This window comes from Danio rerio, chromosome 7 (assembly GCF_052040795.2).
Source record: "Danio rerio strain M-AB ecotype USA chromosome 7, GRCz13ab, whole genome shotgun sequence".
In the NCBI taxonomy this organism is placed as follows: domain Eukaryota; kingdom Metazoa; phylum Chordata; class Actinopteri; order Cypriniformes; family Danionidae; genus Danio; species Danio rerio.
Window position 1 is genome coordinate 64,870,582 of NC_141027.1, and position 23,438 is coordinate 64,894,019.

The 23,438-nt window shown below is 39.0% G+C and overlaps 1 protein-coding gene and 2 long non-coding RNA genes across 4 annotated transcripts in view; 2 read left to right on the forward strand and 1 right to left on the reverse strand.

Annotated features, from left to right (window-relative positions):
- Positions 1 to 23,438, forward strand: part of rbpjb (recombination signal binding protein for immunoglobulin kappa J region b) — a 119,208-nt gene that overhangs the window by 70,368 nt on the left and 25,402 nt on the right. Inside the window, exon 3 of one of the 2 annotated variants that reach the window (XM_087259657.1) lies at positions 21,527 to 21,658. Coding sequence is in view for 1 of the 2 variants with exons in the window: in NM_001083551.1 (NP_001077020.1) it covers positions 21,527 to 21,622 (96 nt within the window). In the remaining variant the exon portion in view is untranslated. 2 annotated transcript variants of the gene reach the window in all.
- On the reverse strand, positions 8,060 to 12,781 carry LOC147836176 (uncharacterized). The gene is made up of 2 exons (XR_015496415.1): positions 11,567 to 12,781; positions 8,060 to 10,678 (listed from the first exon to the last, which is right to left on the reverse strand). It is a non-coding gene; the product is annotated as an uncharacterized LOC147836176 (long non-coding RNA).
- On the forward strand, positions 9,050 to 12,781 carry LOC147836177 (uncharacterized). The gene is made up of 2 exons (XR_015496424.1): positions 9,050 to 10,672; positions 11,601 to 12,781. It is a non-coding gene; the product is annotated as an uncharacterized LOC147836177 (long non-coding RNA).

Genomic DNA, 23,438 nt, shown 5'->3' on the forward strand with positions numbered 1-23,438 from the left:
CATCAAAAGTTGAACAGAGATCGAGGTCCCATAATGCAATTCACAAGCAGAAATAAACGCAAACACAAGATACAGAAACTTTTAATTAACAGATATTTATTTACAGTGCTGGAATCGTTTTGGTTTGTCAGCTGGCATGCTGATACGAAATCTGTTCTTTTCTGAATATTTATTTTTTTATCGCGAGTGACTCCTTGAGCCATGTTAGATTTAAAGATTAGCGAGAGTTCGGTGATTCATTTTTACGTCTGTGACACAAAACGAGAGAGATCACTGGAAATATGGTTCTCATGTCTCATTGTGGTTTTTCCCATTGTCAAGCTTCAGTCTGTCTGACACTTTTCATCTTACTGGCCGATGCATCTAATGTGGCATTTAGACTTTCATGTCCTGTGGTTTTGAAACTTATTAAACTATGTATCTGTAGGTGATCGCATGTGTTGCGGCTTTGCTTATGCGTGTTAGGTGTTTGTTTGCGTGTCAGAAGCTCTTCCTGTTGAAGTGCCCATATTTGTCACACTTTTGCTGAAAACGGATGACTCACAAAGATCTGTCCACTGCTTCCCTCAGCACGTGTCTGGCTTTGAGCAAATGTTTATCAGTGTAATAATGCTTGCTTTTTACCGTGTCAGTCCTGATGTTGCTTAATGTTACAATTCACACTTTTAGATATCAAGTTTTCAGCAGAGTAGATATCAGCTGTTTTACTTTGTCCTTCACTTCTGTTTAAATTGAAAATTCTCCAGTCATATCTGCAGTTTTTGTGAAGTATCTGTGAATGTGTTTTCCGTAAGGGAGCTTTCAGCAGAGCAGTTTGTGGTTTTTCTTTTAAGCATGTGACGTCACATGGCCCAGTGACTTGATATTGTGTGCAAGACCTTTACATGTGTTTGTATAGAACAAAAAAAAAAAAAAACAGACCTTCAGGACAGCTTGCATGGAGTTGAATGCTGTTCGTGACTTCATTTTAACAACACTGCAAGGTGAAATTATCCAATATATAAGTAACACCAAGTTTCATTCACATGTTCCTCATCAGATGATGGCCAATCAAAACCTAATCTTCTGTATTACACTTTTCTGATTTCATATCTAGTTGAAGTATACACTACCTGACAAAAGTCTTGTTGTCTATCCATGTTTTAGAAACACCAAATAATAACTTGACTTTTAGTTGATCATTTGGTATCAGAAATGGCTTATATAAAAGGCAAAGGCCTTAAGATTATGCTTATGTCACGTTCCGGTAAAGGGAAAAAGGAGCAAGGACCCAAGCGCAGAGTGAAGTAGGATTTATTAATTAAAAAATAAAATAAAAGGCAAAATAAACAACCCAGAGGGGGAAAACACTTCTACAACAAACAATAAATCAAACAAAAAACAAACAAACTTGACTGGGCAGGCACGACAAGGCAGGACTGGACACAGCAAGACAGGTAAACATCGACAACATATGATGACGAACTCGCAAAGGACTGAAAACATGAGGGGGTTATAAAGCAAAAAGTAAATTGACACACAGGTGAACATGACAAACTAATAATGGGTTAACAAGGAGGGTGGGACTAGACAATAGACGGGAGAGCGCATGACACAGAGAGACAATACAAGCCATGCGCTCACATAACACAACACTGAAGCACACGACAAAAGCACGTGACCACAATGTAAACACCGAGCCACGTGCTTTGACAAAAGACGCAAGACACGAGCACACGATGAATGAAAACTCACCATGCGCTCACATATGCAGCATGCATGCTTCATCCCAGCGCCGACCAAAACCGAAACCAACAAGACTGAGACGCTTGGAATGAAACACCATGCTGCTGACAGACGAAAACACAAACACGAATACAAGAGCGCACGCGTCTGAGGGACGCAGAGCGCGCACGCGGCCGCGTCAAGCAGGAGCGCGCACACTCTGCGTACACCCACGACGGCGCGCGCGCACACAGAGACAGAAACAGGACCAGACACGAGTAGTGTCAGAGATCTGCCACCAAAACAAGAATTTACAAGATCAGAGTGGCAGAACCCTGACACTACCCCCCCCCAAAAGGGACGCCACCTGTCGTCCCTAAAGGGAACATCCAACAAGGTACAAGACAGACAAGAAACACCACAAGACAACAAAACAGGCAACATCAACAAACACAAGACAGGGAGGTGAACAGGCGAGACAACATGAAGGGGGGGAGGGAGGGGAGCCAAGTCAGACCCAACAAGACAAATAAGGGAGGGATGGGAGGGCAAAACCAGGGAGGATCAGGAGGGACAGTCCAGGACAGGTGCAATGGGTCAGGGACCCCGGCAGGGAACCAGGGTGGAGCCGGAGGATCAGTCCAGGGTGGCAGAGGCATGCTCCAAGGTGGAGCAGGAGGGACAACCCAAGGAGGATCGGCCTGGGATAGCAAGGCAGGAGGCCTGTAGGGAGCTGGCTGGGATGAAGGCCTGTGGGGAGCCGGCTGGTCTAGAGGCGACTTAACTAAAGCCGGCGGGGCTGAAGACCAGAGGGGAGCCGGCGGGGCTGAAGACCAGAGGGGAGCCGGCGGGGCTGAAGACCAGAGGGGAGCCGGCGGGGCTGAAGACCAGAGGGGAGCCGGCGGGGTTGAAGACCAGAGGGGAGCCGGTGGGGCTGAAGACCCGAGGGGAGCCGGCGGGGCTGAAGACCCGAGGGGAGCCGGCGGGGCTGAAGACCCGAGGGGAGCCGGCGGGGCTGAAGACCCGAGGGGAGCCGGCGGGGCTGAAGACCCGAGGGGAGCCGGCGGGGCTGAAGACCCGAGGGGAGCCGGCGGGGCTGAAGACCCGAGGGGAGCCGGCGGGGCTGAAGACCCGAGGGGAGCCGGCGGGGCTGAAGACCCGAGGGGAGCCGGCGGGGCTGAAGACCAGAGGGGAGCCGGCGGGGCTAGGAGCCGGGCTGGGGCCGGCTGGGCAAGACGTCTGGGGTGCGCCGGCAGGGCAAGACGTCTGGTTGGGGCCGGCAGGGAAAAGAGCCGGGCTGGGGCCGGCAGGGCAAGACGTCTGGTTGGGACCGGCAGGGCAAGGAGCCGGGCTGGGGCCGGCAGGGCTAGACGTCTGGTAGGTGCCGGCAGGGCTAGACGTCTGGTAGGTGCCGGCAGGGAAAGACGTCTGGTAGGTGCCGGCAGGGAAAGACGTCTGGTAGGTGCCGGCAGGGAAAGACGTCTGGTAGGTGCCGGCAGGGCAAGGTGCCGGGCTGGAGCCGGCTGGGCAAGACGTCTGGTAGGTGCCGGCAGGGCAAGGTGCCGGGCTGGAGCCGGCTGGGCAAGACGTCTGGGTGGTGCCGGCAGGGCAAGGAGCCGGGCTGGGGCCGGCAGGGCTTGACGTCTGGGTGGTGCCGGCAGGGCAAGGAGCTGGGCTGAAGCCGGCAGGGCAAGGAGCCGGGCTGGGGCCAGCTGGGCAAGACGTCTGGTTGATGCCAGCAGGGCAAGAAGCCGGGCTGGTGCCGGCAGGGCTAGACGTCTGGTTGACGCCGGCAGGGCAAGACGTCTGGGTGGTGTCGGCAGGGCAAGGAGCCGGACTGGGACCGGCACTGAGCTGCGCTCTGGGGCTGGAGCCGACACTGGAGGGCGCTCTGGGGCTGGAGCCGACACTGGAGGGCGCTCTGGGGCTGGAGCCGACACTGGAGGGCGCTCTGGGGCTGGAGCCGACACTGGAGGGCGCTCTGGGGCTGGAGCCGACACTGGAGGGCGCTCTGGGGCTGGAGCCGACACTGGAGGGCGCTCTGGGGCTGGAGCCGACACTGCAGCAGAGGTCTTCCTCTTTAACCTCCGCTTTTGAGTGCGGGTCAGCCCTTGCGGGCTGGACATGTGTTGGGAGGTGGCGCTGGTGTAAGGGATCCTCTTCTCTTGAAGGATCACTCTCTCCTTTAGCTGCAGAGCAGAGGGCAACAGAGAGCTGGGATTGGGATGTTCGCCATAAGCAGCCTGATGAACCAAATGCTCCACAAACTGATGGTAAGATAGCCCTCCCAATTTCAGCATCTGCTGGATATTGAGGGGCTTGTCGAGGGCATAGTTAAGGAGGTTCACCAGGGCTTGATCATTAAACCCCAGCCCCTCTGCTGCCACACAAAATTTAGCCGCAAAACTTTCCACCTTCATGCCACGTTGCCGCAGCGACTGCAGACTGATGAGCTGCAGTATGCGGCTGGAGAAGGGGCTGTCTTCACTCTGCTGGGTCCTCATCTTTGGCGAGTTCGTACTGTCACGTTCCGGTAAAGGGAAAAAGGAGCAAGGACACAAGCGCAGAATGAAGTAGGATTTATTAATTAAAAAATAAAATAAAAGGCAAAATAAACAACCCCGAGGGGGAAAACACTTCTACAACAAACAATAAATCAAACAAACAAACAAACAAACTTGACTGGGCAGGCACGACAAGGCAGGACTGGACACAGCAAGACAGGTAAACATCGACAACATATGATGACGAACTCGCAAAGGACTGAAAACATGAGGGGGTTATAAAGCAAAAAGTAAATTGACACACAGGTGAACATGACAAACTAATAATGGGTTAACAAGGAGGGTGGGACTAGACAATAGACGGGAGAGCGCATGACACAGAGAGACAATACAAGCCATGCGCTCACATAACACAACACTGAAGCACACGACAAAAGCACGTGACCACAATGTAAACACCGAGCCACGTGCTTTGACAAAAGACGCAAGACACGAGCACACGATGAATGAAAACTCACCATGCGCTCACATATGCAGCATGCATGCTTCATCCCAGCGCCGACCAAAACCGAAACCAACAAGACTGAGACGCTGGGAATGAAACACCATGCTGCTGACAGACGAAAACACAAACACGAATACAAGAGCGCACGCGTCTGAGGGACGCAGAGCGCGCACGCGGCCGCGTCAAGCAGGAGCGCGCACACTCTGCGTACACCCACGACGGCGCGCGCGCACACAGAGACAGAAACAGGACCAGACACGAGTAGTGTCAGAGATCTGCCACCAAAACAAGAATTTACAAGATCAGAGTGGCAGAACCCTGACAGCTTATTTGTCCAAAATAAAATATGATCATGCCTTGATTTTTCAATGATTTCATTAGGACATTAAGGTCTGACCTTGCTGACAAAAGTCGTGTCACTTAACAGAAATAATGTCCAGCATAGAATATAAAGTCATGGTGCAGTGGAAACAGAATGAATATTGTGTCTGACTCCCATGAGTTTAGAGGACTGCATTCATACATCTCTGCAATGACTCAAATCACTTATTAATAAAATCATCTAGAAGGGCAAAGAAAGCTGTTTTTTCAACCCAATTTCTGTTTTACAGAGAGAAGATTTGTTCAACACATTTGTAAACATAATAGTTTTAATAACTAATTTCTAATAACTGATGTATTTTACCTTTGCCATGATGACAGTAAATAATATTTTTGCTTCTGTACAGCTTTAAGGGCCATTTAAAGTCTTAACTAGGTTAATTAGGCAGGTTAGGGTAATTAGGCAAGTTATTTTATAATGATGGTTTGTTCTGTAGACTGATCGGAAAAAAATTGACCTTAAAATGGATTTTTTTAAAAATGTAAACTTCTTTTATTCTAGCCGAAATAAAACAAAAGACTTTGTGTGACTGTGTGTGTGTGTGTTCAACTGTGTGTGTGTGTGTGTGTGTATATATATATATATATATATATATATATATATATATATATATATATATAATTGTATCATTATTATCATTTTAATGGGTACTTGTTGAATAAATATGCAATAACCCATACTACACAAACAGATTTGCAGTGTATTTGCACCCTACTGTGAATCTAAACTGCTTACTGACTGTAACCTTTTATTGCGCAAAACCATGTTAATTCTCAGACACAAACAGATGCATGTAGATTATGCAAAAGGGGAAAAATTTCAGTGCAGGTGGTTTGAAATCTGACAGTAACTGTGTTGAAATATTTTGTTGAATGTGGTGAATTTGAGGCGGTGTTGCTTAACGAGAGTCAATTTTCCAAGTTACTCTCACACTTTTGGCACTATTTCCTGGTCAGGTTTTATTATTATTATCCTGATCCAATACAAATGATTTAAAATACTGATTCTGAGTCCATATTTAATACTTCTTTTTACCTAATGAAGTTTATTAAAAATCTAATTGTTTAGAAAAATGTGTGACCTGTTGTGTACAGTTTCAGTATTATTTTGCAGAAACACCAAACAGATGTCCCTCATTGTTCTAACCGTCCATCTTAGTAGAAGATTATAGTAAAACTAATAAAGTACTTACCATGAACATCGTCATCTGTGCCATAATGAGATTTGGGAAGTATTTTAATAAATCATTACCTCATTCAAACAAAATACTTTATAAGCTTAATCTAAAGCCAGTTTAATTAATCACAGAAAACATAAACCTTTTGATATACAGTCACCCACCACTAGTACCTGATTATTGCACCCAATTTTGCCTTTAGAACTCTCTTTTACTTGTGGCATAGATTCAACAAGGTACTGGAAATATTCCTTAGAGATTTTACTCCATATTGACATGATAGCATCACATAGTTGCTGCAGATTTGTCATTTGGCTGCACATCCATGATACCAATCTCCTGTTCCACCCACATCCCAAAGGTGCTCTATTGGATTGAGGTCTGGTGACTGTTGGGGCCATTTAAGAACAGTGAACTCATTGTCATGTTTAAGAAATCAGTCTGAGATGATTCATGCTTTATGACATGGTGTGTTATCCTGCTGGAAGTAGCCATCAGAAGATGGGTGCACTGTGGTCATAAAGGGATGGACATGGTCAGCATATACTCAGGTAGGCTGTGGCATTGACACGATGCTCAATTAATACTAATGGGGGCCCAAAGTGTGGCAATATTCCCCACACTTTTACACCACCACCAGCCTGAAACGCTGATACAAGGCAGGATGGATCCATGCTTTCATGTTGTTGATGCCAAATTCTGACCCTACCATCCAAATGTCCCAGCAGAAATCAAGACACATCAGACCAGACAACTTTTCTCCAGTCTTCTATTGTCTAGTTTTGGCCTGTGTGAATTGTAGCCTCAGTTTCCTGTTCTTAGCTGACAGGAGTGGCACCCTATGTGGATTTCTGCTGCTTTAGCTCATCTGCTTCAAGGTTAAACGTGCTCTACTGCAGACCTCGGTTGTAACGAGTGGTTATTTAAGTTACTGTTGCCTTTCTAACAGCTGGAACCAGTCTGGCCATTCTCCTCTGACCTCTGCCATCAACGAGGCATTTGCGCCCACAGAACTGCCGCTCACTGGATATTTTGTCTTTTTGGACCATTCTCTGTAAACCCTAGAGATGGTTGTGCGTAAAAAACCTAGTAGATCAGCAGTTTCTGAAATACTTAACCCTGCACGTCTGGCACCAATGTATACAGAATTTAATCACAATAAGCAGACTTGTAAACAACAGCATTATTACTGATTTAAGCAAGGTGTGCATATGTTCGGATGTGCTTCATAAACAAACTAATGCAACTTTAAAAAAAAAAAATTCTTGTACTCTGAACTGCTGAAATCAATGTGCAGTCTCTGCTCTACAGTATGTCCTTAATCAGAGAAAGTAAAGGCATTTACAGTAATATATATATTTTTTTTTTCAAGGAACTAAACCAACGTTGACATTTTTGGAAATGAGAAAAACAACAATAGTTTATTTTTAATATTTTTCTATACAATATGGACTCTTTTCACAATACTGTTTAACATTCATATGCATCTTAAATTCATGAAAGATTTTAATAAATTGATTAAAAAAATCAAAAATATGTGAACCCGGGCTTAAAAACTGAAAAAAAAAAAAAAAAAATCCAATCGGTTTACTCCGAGCAGAATTGATATTTTTTTTGGTTCTTTTATTGTGTTCCTTAATAAACAAAATATTCTGAAAATGTTTTTTAGGGAAAAAAAAACAAAAAACGGTAAAGAACGTTATTTTATTACAAAGTATATCAGGGCTCTAGAGTGCCCTGAATTCTTAATGGTGCAACTAAAAATTCTATTCGAGGGGTAGGATTAGATGAATTTTTGATGAGTATCGTTAAAGAAATATTTATTATATGAACTTGCTTTTGGTTTTTATCTATACCGGCTTTGCGCACTGGCTCACTGGCTTAAAGGCGCTAAACACACAGCCCCACTACTTGGTATCGAGCGCAGGCCTGACGCTACATTTAGATATGGTATAATATGAAATAGCAAATAAATTATGAAAATTGTGAGATTAAAGCTAGGCCTATAGTCCAGAGATCTGGTCCCCGTGTCAGGTCAGGTGCGCTCGTAAATAGCGTATAAAACACAGCGGCGCACTCAACTCACATGGGAGAAAACTGAACTAGTAGATGACATGAGGCGGGCAGCATAATTCGTTACATGTTTTGGTTAACTAATTCTTTAAATACAACTCTTTTGAGCTCTAAAGGGTAAAAACGCAGAAGAAATTTGCCGTTAATTTAAGCAAAACCGCAACTGCCAGTAATCTTAACATTGGTTTTTCAGTTATGTAGCCTAATAAAAATGTTTAGTACACTGCACAGTGCAATTATTATTTAAATTTATTATATTCATAATTAATAATATTAGTAAAATTGACAATTTGCATAACCCTTTTGAATGTTTGCTTTCATTTTCACATGCTAAAGAACACTTTTACGGTTTTGTAAAGAAACATCCCATTATGCAGCAGCAGTCAAGTTAGGACACTTAAAAATACCTTTTGCGTTTAAAGATGATCGGCCTGTGAAGTAAAGTTTACATTGTTATAAATGAAATGGGTATAGTGTGTGAGTAAGTGGATTTGGCGTGATTCCACCTTTTAAATGCGCTGCAGGTAGGCTGAATGTCAATCTTTTAAAAATATGTAGGCTACTTTAGCCTACAGCTATTTGCTCATGCAAAATGAAACACCAGAAAATATATTGAAGGCCTACATTAAGAGCTAAAATACAGTTAGCATTGGGACTTAATTTTTTTTTTTTTTTTAAATCCAATCATCCATTCATCTCCCTCTGAGATATTAGTTCAATTATGTGCTGTAGGCTTTTAACCAACACCCCCTGTATACAGTTTACGCACTGCAGGTCTACAGTTCTGATGTGTTATAAATTACTTGTTTTACATAACAGTAACACATGTTATTAGTTTTTATTGTAAAATATACATTATAATCCAGTACAAAGTAAAACAATATTTATTAATGGCCTATTGGTAGTGTATAGCCGTTAAGCATGTTTTTTTATTAATATTAAAACATATTACAAAATAGCCACTTTTTGATTTTATTTCATTTTTGTATATTTTTATCAAACGAAAAATGCAATGAGTTGTATTTTGGTTTTAATTTTATTAGAAATTCATTAGTCGTTTAGGCAACATTAGCCTAGTTGTACATTACATTGGCTCTGATGGCGTTTTTACAGATAACCTATTTACAAAGATTTTTATTAAACAAGTGCACTACCACAAGATAATTTTTGTAGGTGTAAAAATATAAAAAGTATCATTCTCACATTCTTGCCTATGTACATATTTGCCAAAAAAAATGGGGTTCTGACTAACTCACCCAAACCAAAACACCATGATGTAATTTAGCTTGAAATCATATTCTATAATGAACAGTCAGATCTTTGTTTACTGCTAACAGAAAATATAACACAAAGTTCCCAGCGTCCTAGCAAATGGTGAAGGTCATCAATATTCTCTGTGAGATGCTTTGGTGTTGTGAATTGTCAGGTTGCCGGATGTCAAAGCTGAACTCTGTTGATGTGAAAACCCTTGAGCGTTGGAGGGAAATGTTGAAAGTCTTGGAATGTTCTTGCCTTGGTGCCTGTAATCATGAATCAGACATGTGGCTGATTTTATGCGCTTTACACATGCTTGTCTTTGCACTGTTGAGGGAATTGACTAGAAAAATGGCTATATTTTATCCGGGAATAGAAGAGGACTCTGCTTAGCAGAGATTTTTATCTGTCGTTTCTGAAGTACACAATCTGAAATCTATGTCACAGTCTTTCCTACACACACACACACACACACACACACACACAGCGGGTTATCAGAAGTATCAAAGGTATCGAATGACATGGGCCTGAGGAAGATGACATCACCAGATCTGCAGGAATTCACTGTTTGTGTGTGTCCTGCGAGGCTGGGAGGTTCAGCACAGTTCAATATTCACCCGTTTCACAGCGTTCACTCGACATATAAGGTATAAGATAAAATTGCATGTAACCTTTCAGATAGGATATTTCTTCTTTGTTTTTTCATTTATTTTTGGGACTGTAATAGCTTTGTGACCAGTACTAAAACAGATGTAACATCATAAAAAAAGTAGGCAATAAGCTGTCCCATAACTAGCTGTGACCAGAAGGGGTGTTTTGGCTTGGTTTCTCTTCCTGTTTATAGACCCATCAATAATGAGATCTTCTGTAAAGCACACTGTTGGTGCAGTTTTAGTACTTTGTTTACCTATATGGGCTATATTCATCAAAACTATCTGGGTTAGGGCTGTGCAATTAATCGAAAATTCAATTTCGATTTCGATTATGGCTTCTAACGATTATGAAAAACCATTAATCGAGATAAACGATTATTGAATCATATACCAAAAGCGCGAAAGACCGCATGCTTATGTGTGTGCCTGTTTTATCATTAAAGGGCCATGAAACCCCCTTGTTTCAGCAGGGTGTTTTCACACCTCTACTTTGGAAAAAGTCAGAAAAGTGGGCGTGTCCAGCTCTGTTTAGGGGGGAGTGTCGGAGGAACTAAAGTGGGATGGTGTGGAAGTGTCTATTTGGGCACGCGCGAGTTTCAGTCAAAATACCAAAATACACACACATGAGAAAGTGATGGTGTTTAACCTACATGGACATCTGTAGTCAAATTATTTGCCAAATTATTAAATGTTGGACTTTAACTGCAGTTTGGCTCTTTCATTCAGGGAATTCATTCATGCACCTCGCGACAAACGAGATATTTGATTGGAGGAACTGCTCTAAGCGTGTATTTTTCATGCAATGTTTGATACCGCACGGCGAATGAGAGAAAAAAAAACTCTGCATTTCCCGGAAACTTAGATGCACACGGCAGGTAGCGTCAGAAAGCCGTGTGTGTTATTCCGGTCACATAATGCGGTGCTATGTTTGCACTTAGTGCTATAGTTAACTTAATTCGATACGGACAAACTGAATAAACAAAGAGCACTGGTCGCTCATTTACCAAATCTGTAGAGACAGGACAATCACCAGCAACTAGAGCCGCGTCTTTATGAGGAGGAGACTAACGTTACAAGCGAATCCGGATTTCAGCGTTTGCAGATGAGAACAGCTCTCAGGTAAACAATGTTCCTCCTTAGACACGTAAGTTATTGTTGTCGAGCGTCGCGTACACTGTTAATCCACACGTGAGTCTGAGCTCTCACAGAGTGAAAAAGAAAACGAAACTTAACGGCAGCAAACTATAAAAGCAACACTTCACGCTTGTTTTGCCAACACAATGTGGCGTCTCTGTGGCGTAAACACGGTGACACTAATACACGCTATTATGTCATGACCGTGACGCAGCTTCAAAAATTCGTTTCAAACAGGAAGTACGAATTTGCTTGAAATAACGCAAAAACAACCAATTTACACTTTTTAGTGAAATATAGGTGTCCTAATAGTGTTTTTAGCAGTGTGGGACACATATACGACTGTCAACAGCTCAAAAAATGTGTTTTGGTGTTTCGTGACCCTTTAATCAAATGATGAAAACATTCCTTACTGCTCTTGACTGAAGGATTTTTGTAGCTAAAGGGTTTTTCTTAGGGTGAAGATGCTTAAATCACAGTTTGTTTTATATTTTATTCTATTGTATTTATTTCTCTTTCCTTTGCAGGGTGGAAAATAACTGTATATATATACAGTTAAAGTCAGAATTATTAGCCCTCCAGAATATTAGCAACCCTTTGCCTCCAATTTCTGTTTAATGGAAAGAAGTTTTTTTTTTTTTAACTTATTTCTGAACATACTAGTTTTGGTATATCATGTATAATTACTGATTTGTTTTATCTTTGCTATGTTGACAGTACATAACATTTTACTAGATGTTTTTCAAAATACAAGCATTCAGATTAAAGTGCAATTTAAAGACTTAATTAGAGTAATTAGTCAAGTCATTGTATAACAGTAGATTCTTCTGCAGACAATCAAAAATATATTGCTTAAAGGGGCTAATAATATTGACCTTAAAATGGGTTTCAAAATATTTAAACCTGCTTTTATTCTAGCTAAAATAAAACAAATAAGACTTTCTCCAGAAGAAAAAAATATTAGAGGAAATACTGTTAAAATTCCTTGCTCTGTTTAACATAATTTGGGAAATAGTTATTTAAAAAAACTAAATTCTCAGGAGCGCTAAAGATTTTGACTTTAACTGATAATCGTTTTGAATAATCGTGATTACAATTATGACCAAAATAATCGTGATTAGGATTTTTTCCAAAATGGAGCAGCCCTAATCTGGGCTTTCAACTGGCTTGTGCAATGCAGGCTCATTAGGAATATGTGCCCAACGCTACATTTTTGGGAACCATGAAGTGGACTACCTTTTTGTGTGTAAAATTAATGCCACTGGGTGGTATGACACCGCCATATGAAAGGCTCTTTAAGCGTGATCAGTTTGCTTAGTAGCTCAGCTTGTACCGCATTGGACTTAGGAAATGTTACAGTTCGAGTAGACGAAGGATGGTTCGAGACACAAGATATATATCAAGATATATATATATATATATATATATATATATATATATATATATATATATATATATATATATATATACAAATAACAGCAGTCCATTTTTCATTATACACTACCTGACAAAAGTCTTGTCGTCAATACCAGCTGTAAGAAATACTGATTTGACTTCTAGTTGATCATTTGGAAAAGTGACAGAAGGTAGATTTTTCAGATGAAACATTTGTTGAACTGTATCCCAATCATCACAAATACTGCAGAAGACCTACTGGAAACTGCATGTACCCAAGATTCTCCCAGAAATCAGTCTAGTTTGGTGAAGGAGAAATCATGAGAATGAAGACAAAGAAATTGTCTGTAGACAAAGTTCCAATGAGCACAGTGGCCCCCATCATTAGTAAGGGCAAGATGTTTGAAACCACCAGGACTTTTCCTAGAGCTGGCCGGCTATCTAAGCTGAGTGATCGGAGCTAGGAGAAGGAGGTGATCAATAACCCGATGGTCACTCTGTCTTAGCTGCAGCATTATTTTGTGGAGAGAGGAGAACCTTAAAGAAGGACAACCATCTGTGCTGCAATTCACTAATCATGCCTGTGGCCAAATGGAAGTCACTCCCCACCTGAAATTTGCCAAAAGGCATCTGAAGGACTCTCAGACTATAAGAAACAAAACTCTCTGGTCTGATGAGACTAAAATTGAACTCTTTGGAGTGAATGCCAGACGTTACATCTAGAGAAACCAGGCACTGCTCCACCAGGCTAATACCATCCCTATAGTGAAGCATGGTGGTGGCAGCATCATGTTGTGGGGAGGTTTTTTACCAGCAGGAACTGGAAGACTAGTCAGGAGAGAGGGAAATGAATGGAGCAATGTACAGAGACATCCTGAATGAAAACCTGCTTTAGAGTGCTCTTGACCTGGGTGACTGTTCATCTTCCAGCAGGACAATGACCCAAAGCACACCGCCAAAATATTAATGGAGTGGCTTCACAACAACGCTGTGAATGTTCTTAAGAGCTCAGACCTAAATCCTATTGAACATCTCTGGAGAGATCTGAAAATGGCTATACACCGTCACTTCCCATCCAACCAGAGTTTGAGAGCTACTGCGAAGAGGAATAGGCAACAATTCCCAGACAGGTGTGCCAAGCTTGTGGCATCATATTCAAAAAGACTTGAGGCTGTAATTGCTGCCAAAGGTGCATCAACAGAGTATTAAGCAAGGCTGTGAATACTGATGTATATGTCATTTTTCAGGTGTTTTATTTTTAATAAATTTGCAACTATTTCAAAAACTCATTTTTTACATTGTCATTTTGGGGTATTGAGTGTAGAAGTTTGAGGAAATAAGTTAATTTAATCCATTTTGGAATAAGGCTGTGACATAAAAAAAAAATGTGGAAAAAGTGAAGTGTTATAGATACTTCCGGGATGCACTGTATATATACCAAACTATATTTTATTAAAGTTGCCATGTGTAATTTCCTAATTTCTTAGAAAACGTTATTTTAAATCCTAATAACAATAATATAACAATATAACATTCAAAATGATAGCTTAGTCCAATAAAAGCAAGAACAATCACATTTATAACAGTGGAGTTCAACGCTGAATAGACTGGGCATGCAGAGTCTGCCTTTGCCTTGATTTGTCCTCTATCTGTCGGGTGACAGTATGTACAGTACATTTAAACTAAATTAATTAGTTTAGAACTAAATTAGAAAATTAGTTTAGAAATTAAACTAAATTACTAATTAATTTACACCATTTAATCGAAAGATTTAATTTCAATTAGCTTTCAACAATAAAACAATCAGACAAAAGGTGTTATTAGATTGGAAATGACAATCTCTAAGCCATCTTCATCATTCTTGCTCTCTTCTCAGATGCGATGGCGGGCCAAATCAAAGGTCCGAGTTTGGGCATCTCTGGTCTAGAATCCCTATGGATTTTATTGTACAATTTTTACACTTGTGTTTTTGTGCCATTGTTGATGGCATAAATATCAGATAGTTTTAAAGTAGTTTGACAGTTATAAAGAGGCAAATAAGTAATGTCACAGCAGTCATCAACTATGAAGCTGTAAAACAGCTTTGCATTAGATTACATTAGTTCTGCTCAATTTACTTAAATGTTTTTCCATGAAACAAATTCAGTTCTGCTGTAAAGACACAATGGTGTCATTATCTAGCTCAAGTCAGTTCAAGTTTGGTACGCATTCAGTAGTGTCAGTGCTCACCTCAACTAAGCAAACACAAATCTATTTTTGCACTAAAATACACAATTTTATAAACTAGACAACAAAACCTAAAAGGGTAATTTTTTTCTGAAACTTTTAAGTCCATTTATATACAGTTGAAGTCAGAATTATTAGCTCCCCTTTGGTTTTTTCTTTTTTTTCCTTTTTTAAATATTTCCCAAATGATGTTTAACAGAGCAAGGACATTTTCACAGCATGTCTGATAATATTTTTTCTTCTGAGCGAAATCTTATCTTGTTTTGTTTTGGCTAAAATAAAAGCAGTTTTTATTTTTTAAAGCCATTTTAAGGTCAATATTCTTAGCCCCTTTAAGCTATATATATATATATATATATATTGTAATGAAGTTCAAGGCCCTTTGGCCGCCAGGGAAGAAGGAGGCAGAGAACCGATGCAGTTTTTAAATGATTTATTAATAACAGTGACGGTGTCTAAACCAAAACAAATAGGCGGCAGCTCAAGCTGAAAGCAAAAGTAAAATATGTCCGGGCCCGGTCCTCTCTCGGCTTCCTCTGCCATCGTCCCTCCTCTTATAGTCCAGAGCTCCTTCCGTGGGATTCGAGACCGGTGCGCACCACAGGTGCATCCACTTACACGCGGCCTCATTCCGTTCCCATGGCTCTCGGCCACGCCCCCTCGCCACATACATACATATATATATATATATATATATATATATATATATATATATATATATATATATATATATATATATATATATATATATATATATATATAGGCTATATATTTTTTTTCGATAGTCTACAAAAATCATTATTATACAATAACTTGTCCAATTACCCTAACCTGCCTAGTTAAACTAATTAACCTAGTTAAGCCTTTATATGTCACTTAAAAGCAGAATAATAGTGTCTTGAAAAATATGTAGTAAAATATTATGTACTGTCATTGTGGCAAAGATTAAATAAATCAGTTATTAGAAATGAGTTGTTAAAACTGTTATGTTTAGAAATATGCTGAAAAAATCTGCTCTCCGTTAAATAGAAATTGGGGGAAAATATACAGGGGGGTAAATATTACATCATCTGTATTAAGCTGAATAAATATGCTCTCCATTGATGCATGGATACATCTATCACAGAAATCCAAGGGTTCAAAAATATTCAAAATATAGAGAAAATTACCTTTAAAATGATTCAAACTGTACTTGGAGAGACATATTCTCAATTAAAAATTAAGTTTGATTCTTTTTACACTAGGAAATCTGTCATTTCTTGTCATGGAACAAGATCTTTTTCTTAATATTCTCAGGATTTCAGGGATACATTTTGACCCATGGTATGAATTTTAGCTATAGCAAAAATACCCATGGACCCTAACCCCATGACAGCCCTTTTTGGTGTTTTAGAAAGTGTTGATTTGACTGTTGCATCTCGCAAGGTTATTGCTTTTTCTACTCTTTTAGCTAGACAAGCCATACTTATCAAACGGAAACAGGTACTTCCTCCATCACATGACATGTGGATCCAAGAAATCTTTAGCTGCATAAAACTTGAAAAGTTAAGATGCTTATCTCAAATAGCTGGAAAAAGGAAATGTTGACTCCTTAATGCGAACTTTTCAATTTTAATTTTATTACTTTTTATTGTAAACTTGTTCAATTCTTCTTGTTAATTTATAAATTGTATTTGTTTTATTATGAGGGGATAGTGGGAAAGTAAGAAATTGTATACACCTACAGTGTATATATATATATATATATATATATATATATATATATATATATATATATATATATATATTTTTTTTTTTTTTTTTTTTTTTTTTTTTTTTAATAATATATATTTCCTAAATGATGTTTAACAGAGCAGGGAAATTTTCACAGTATGTCTGATAATATTTTTTTCTTCTGGAGAAAGTCTTATTTGTTTAATTTCGGCAAGAATAAAAGCAGTTTTACATATTTTAACAGCATTTTAAGGACAACGTTATTAGCTCCTTAAGCTATTTTTTTTTTTTACAATAACTGGACTAATTACCCCCCTCCCCCCACACACACACGCACACACACACACACACACACACACACACACACACATAGTTGAAGTCAGAATTATTAGCCCCCCAGTTTATTAATTTTTTTTTTTCTCTATTTCTGTTGAATGGAGCGATATTTTTTTTCAACACATTCCTAAACATAACAGTTTTAATAACTCATTTCTAATAACTGATTTATTTATCTTTGCCATCATGACAGAACATAATATTTAACTAGATATTTTTCAAGACACTTCTATACAGCGTAAAGTTACATTTAAAGGATTATCTAGGTTAATTAGGTTAACTAGACAGGTTAGGGTAATTTTGGGCTGATATCGATAACTGATAACTTTTTAGAGTTGGAGGCCGATAACTGATATATAAGCTGATAAATTTTTCAAAATGTTATATTTTTATACAGTGAACAAATGATTTTATTTAAAAACTTCATGAACTGATATTAGAGTAGCCTACTCAAAGCAGAAAGGAGCAATAATTTAAAAACTGCAAGGTGATTATATTGATAATCTAATTTTGATATTGTATCAATAACAATAACATTAAAAATAGCATTTATCAACCTATAACGATATGGCTGCCGATATAATGGCAACCCTAGTATTTAGGCAAGTTATTGTATAACAATGGTTTGTTCTAAAGACAATCGAAGAAAATATAGCCTAAAGGGGCTAATAATATTAACCTAAAAATGGTGTTTAAACACATTAAAAACTGCTTTTATTTTAGCTGAAATAAAACAAATAAGATTTTTTTCCAGAAGAAAAAAATATTATCAGACATACTGTGAACATTTCCTTGCTCTGTTAAACATCATTTGTGAAATATTTGAAATATATTTCCAGATATTTGGGCTAATAATTCTACTTCAACTGTACATAAACCCATGGTGCAACATAAAGCCTTCCTGAGTCACATTTCACTGTCAACATCCAGATTTGTGGTATTTGTTTGAAGTCGATGTGGGTGAACAGATTTGCTGCTGGGTACATGGTTATGACAGTTTTGCAAAACAGCTTTTTCCTTTAAACATGATTCCTCCTTTTGCTGCATGATTGTAGCGGATCTGTCTGTGGTCTTGCAGGAGGATTATTGTCAAGAGTGCAACCCTTTCACCTCTCGTCTCTCATACTTCCCCTCCTACCCTCATGTCGCAGGGCCCCATGGCTTTCCATAACAAAAGTCTGTCTAAAACTTAAGCGTGTGCGAGACATTTGTGTGGTAAAGAGAAGCTGCTTTGTGTGTGTGTAAGCAAGCTGCCCCCTACAATTACCCCGTCTCGGTGTCCCTCTGAGCATTTTGACGTGTCAGATGTCACTGACATCTGTGCAAATGGGCCATTTTAATCTGTGTGTATGTGTGTTTTATCCAACATCTGCAGTCTGTTACACATCAGATTTCATCTTCATATACTATATATCTGCTTAGGATTCTGTATTTTATCACAATAAAAAAACAACAACCTTGAAATGATTTGTTTTTTGTTCAAGTTTCCTTGAAAAGCATCGCACTTCCAAAGCGTCCACATTTAGCAAGCTAATTTAAGTTTGCACATGCTGGGATGTTTTTGGTTAGTTTACTGAGGTAATTGGAGCACTGACACGAAATGGAAATTCTTTGATTATGAGCTAATAGATCTTGTGCCGTTTGACTTGCACACACACACACACACGCATTGCTGTCCTTTTGCCCTTTTTCTTACCCCCCTCTTCCTTTTCTTTTTATTTTAAAGACCCCCAGCTGGAAAAGCTGAGGTTTTTGGCCACAGTGTTTGTATGCTTTCTGCAAGCAACACATAGTTGCACTCACCAGAGAATTGGCTAATCAAACTTGGGCCTGTGTTTCTAGTCAAGCTCTGGAGATTTGGCTTTTGAAGCGCTTACAGTACTTCAGAAAGCTTTCTCTTTAAAGAAACACACATACACACATGCTTTCACCAGAACCTTCAACAATAGCACTTTTAAAGTACAAGGACGTGTTTTTAAAAAACTGTACACTCTGTCATTGGAGTGAAAGCGAGTTGCTGTTTTATCAAATGCTTATCAGAAATGTAATCTTGCCTGCTTCAGTAATGGATTTTTGTTTTATCTATGATAATGTTATACCAGAGTCACTTGCAGCCAAGTCAGGTCACTTGGCAGCCGTAATATCCAATTACAGCTTTTGTCTACTTGAAAAGGGAAAGAGCAAAAACTGTTCATCTGAACATATGAATACCACTTCATATCTAAAATCTGACGTCTGGGATGATGTACGGTGTTGCTTAAATTGCACTAAAAGAGGGAAAAATGCAAGTCTAGCTATTGTATAAGCATTTCTTGAGTAAACATGAAGATGATTTTCTCATCCAATGAGTAATATTGTGTTATCGAGTGTCGTAATTCCTCCTAATACATTTATGTGCAGTGCTAGATACTGAAAAATACAGTTACAAGTTACAGGTAGTTACTTCATTCAAAAGTAAATCAATTACTTTATCGATTACTTATACCAAAAGTAATGTATTACTGTTAAAGTAATTATTGACTTTTCCAAAGAGCATTTTTAATGCTCCCATTAATGCCCATTATAACGCCACTTTAGTGCTGCATGGAAAATACACTGTTAATCAGCTTCACAGTTGTAATTGATTTGCATTCTGCCAACTAAAACACAAGACAGAATTAAACAGTATTTTTTTAAACAATAAATTGTTTAAGTCAGACCAGCAGCACAAAATAATAATAATTATAAATAAATTAATTAAAGGCAACAACACATTATCACTTTTCATTACCATGAATGAAACTTAAGCAAAGAGAGTGTTTGGCTCTTCCTCTCGTCTTAATTCAGCGGGAACAGTCAGTCGAGAAAAAAATATATATTTAAGTAGACAGCAGGTAAATAGATTGAATAAATATTGGGAGTGGGGCTGAAGTAACAAACTTGATGTATGTCCGGGTCCGTATGGGACACTTCTGGGTCTGTACATGGACCTCGAGCTGTCTGGTAGTGACCATTGATCTTTGCAACAAAAAAAGGAAAAAAAAAATCTGCATTTTTTTTTTTTTTTTTTGGTCTGTATAAGTTTACATTGAATGTCTGTTGAAACACTGAGAGCGATGTGGTGTGGTTTGGTCTCACCTGTGCTTTGGCTCTGTATCTCAGTCACATGCCATGCTGAGAAACCGCACACACCGACACTTCAGGAAACAATGTCAACAACAGGTTAACATGCTAGGAGGTGACAAAGGTGGAACTTTTTTGCTTTGTTGCAGTTGTTTTTAAGACCAAACCAATAATAATAATGCATATTCTGAACAGCGGATTACAGGGCGCACCGAATCGTCGGAGGATAGTGGGACGATACGATTTTTTATCTTTTGAACCGTTGCATCCCTAGTGTCTACTAAACTAAAAATTTAGTTATACAGATAACAAATGTGTGCTTATTTATTTGAAACAACAAGCATAGCAGTATTAGTAATAGTAATTAATAACATTAACATCAATAATCTCTTGGTCTCCCTAGAGCGCACTCTTGGCTAACCTCACATACATTCGGTCTCTAGCGTGCGCACACTTGGCCTCCTCGCGGGCACCCAGTCCCTCTGTTTTCGCTTGACTTTTGTTTAGTCTGGCGCCTCGTATACCACGCGTCTTCTTTACGGTGGTTGATTGGCATCCACCAACCCCACAATGCGCCACCCATGTAAACAGCAACCCCCCGTGGGGTCTCTGGACAATGAAGGGGGGTGCTTTGTAATTTCCAAAAATCTCATTTATTTTATTAAACCAGTAGAATTACCATATTTAATCAATAACCTACTGAAGATAAATATAATAATTTATAAGTTACTATATACTATACAGTTACTATAGTAGCTTATAGTTACTAGTTCTATTAGATTGCGACCCTTGGGGTGATTACATTACATTAAAGACACAACATCAGATGCAGCAGATTGATTTGAAACTTTCTGGCACATTTACAGCACTTATATACATTTAATAAAAATTAAAAGAAGAATATACTTGGGCCTGCTGTTGTGTGTGCACTTTTATATGCAATGTTTCTGTATTTATAACCACCTCAGAGGATATTCAGGGTCGTGAGTCACTGGCATTGTTATTTTGGGGGGTCGCGGGCTACCCCTGGGCTAAACTGCAGCCAAAATTAATTAACTTACTAAGTAACAGACAAATCCATCACATTGTAACAATAACGAAGTTACTATGTTTAAAAGTAATGCATTACAGTATTAGTTACTGTCAAAAGTAATGGCGTTACAGTAAAGCACTATTGCCGAACACTATGTGTGGATACTCTTATGTAATCTCACACTGCTTGATGAGGTGATTGTTCTAGTTTGTTCTGGTAAAACTTTCCAAAAAAAAAGATGTTTTTATGTGTTTGGCATCATGATTTCTTAAAATTCCCATCACACTGTTATGTTTACTGTCTTATGTGTTTCCTTTCTTTCTGCTATTTTCCAGAGAAGCCATGCGAAATTACCTGAAGGAACGAGGAGACCAAACTGTGCTCATCCTACACGCTAAAGTTGCACAGAAATCATACGGCAATGAAAAAAGGTAAATGATGGCTACCACCCATGAGGAATTCATGAGGTGAAATGCTTCTTGACCTTTTAGTGGGTGTCAATACAGAATGTTTGCAACACTGTTTAAATATTTAATCTTTGGTTGTTGCGTTGTATCTGAATTTTTAGTATAGTATCTTGCACAGTAGGAGTTGCATTAAGAGTTTTTTTTTTAATGCATTTATCTCTCTGTATGTGAGCAAAACATGTATCCCATGTGAATTCCTTTATGCTGTCAATTTCTTTCCTAAATGTTTATTCACAACAGGGCCATTATAATTTGTGCTTATCATCAGCATTTTTGAGGCATTTTTCACACTTAAGAGATTTTCACTGCAAATTTTCGGCTGCTGAAAATTATCAGCTAAAAATGCTTCATTCAACCAATCATTTTTGGCGTTTAACCAAAAAGAGAAAAACTTAAAAATATGTGCTTCAGTATGCTGGTTTCACTTTTCCTCCAGCCGTACTCACTGCACAATCTGAAGTGGCTTTTACGCTGAATGTAAAATGAAAACAAAACCTATTCATTTCAATGGCTTGTGCTCATGTACACTTAGCTATGCATGTAAAATGCATGCTCGCCGAAAAAGTGAAGTTCTCTCAAGTAATTCATACAGGTTATTTCTATGTTGTATACTTGTTTCTGCTGCTTGAAATAGAGCTGCTGAGCTGTCATGAATATGCTGGTAAAATTACACCTTTAATTACACCTTAATTTACATTTTTTATTGCCAATAAAATGTGTTTATTTTACTGTTTTATTATTTTTTGAGTTCAATTTAAAAGCTCTTACAAAGTTACTTTATTTTGCTTAATACAATTATTACAAAGCATTTCAGTTTTCAGCCTTGTGCATCCAGAATTGATTTCAGCACATTTTTAGCTGTGAGCAGAGTGAACATGCATAGTTTAAGTAGCAGCTCTAGTGAAGAAATGATTTTTGTGGCAAGACACTGATATTGGATGCTTTCCTTTGTGCTTAGACACCAACAAACAAGCAGCTCAACATTCAGCTCGCATTGATGCATTTTCGTTGTTAGGGATGTGTAATCCGCGGGGGTCTTAAAAAGTCTCAAATTTAAAAAACTAAATTTTAGGCCTTAAAAGGTCTTAAATTCGCTGTTCTAGGTCTTAAATGTTTTTTGCACTGGTCTTTTTTTCCCGATGTCCATGTAACGCTACATCTAATGATCATTTAAATTTTTTGTTGTTGTTGTTGCTTGGGTTTCGTGGTTTTGTAGTTCTTTATTTCACAAATCAAAATGTAGTTTGCGATATTACAACTACAAATGAGACCAACATGCAATATCCAATCAGCTTTCTGTTATTGAACTTAGTGAGCGCGGCAAATATGACATCATCTCTGTGTTCGTTTTGGGTGCATGTGACATGATTTCAGCTCAAAAATTTTTTTAGACTTGAGTGAAACTGTATTGACACCTTTATGATCTGTTCATGCGTGATCATAGAGAGAACCGGATGAACACTAATTCTTGGATAGAAATTGCAACGGTAGTGGGAAAAGAAGAACATTTTTGTTAAAAAGTTGAGGGAGAATTTTAGTAAAGCCAAAAAGAAAGGCCTTGGCAAAAGTTGATAAATGGAGAGGAATATTTGAACCTATCGGTTTACAATATTCTGATATCCTGTTTTTCTAGGCTTTATTGTTGATAATGGTCAGAAATGTTGGACCATTATTGCCCTTTTAGCTTATAGAGGACCGAAATTAACCAGCCAGCAATGTGTGAATTGCTGAATTGGCAATATAAAAAAAAAAAATGTCAGTGTTTTTTTAGCAAGTGTAC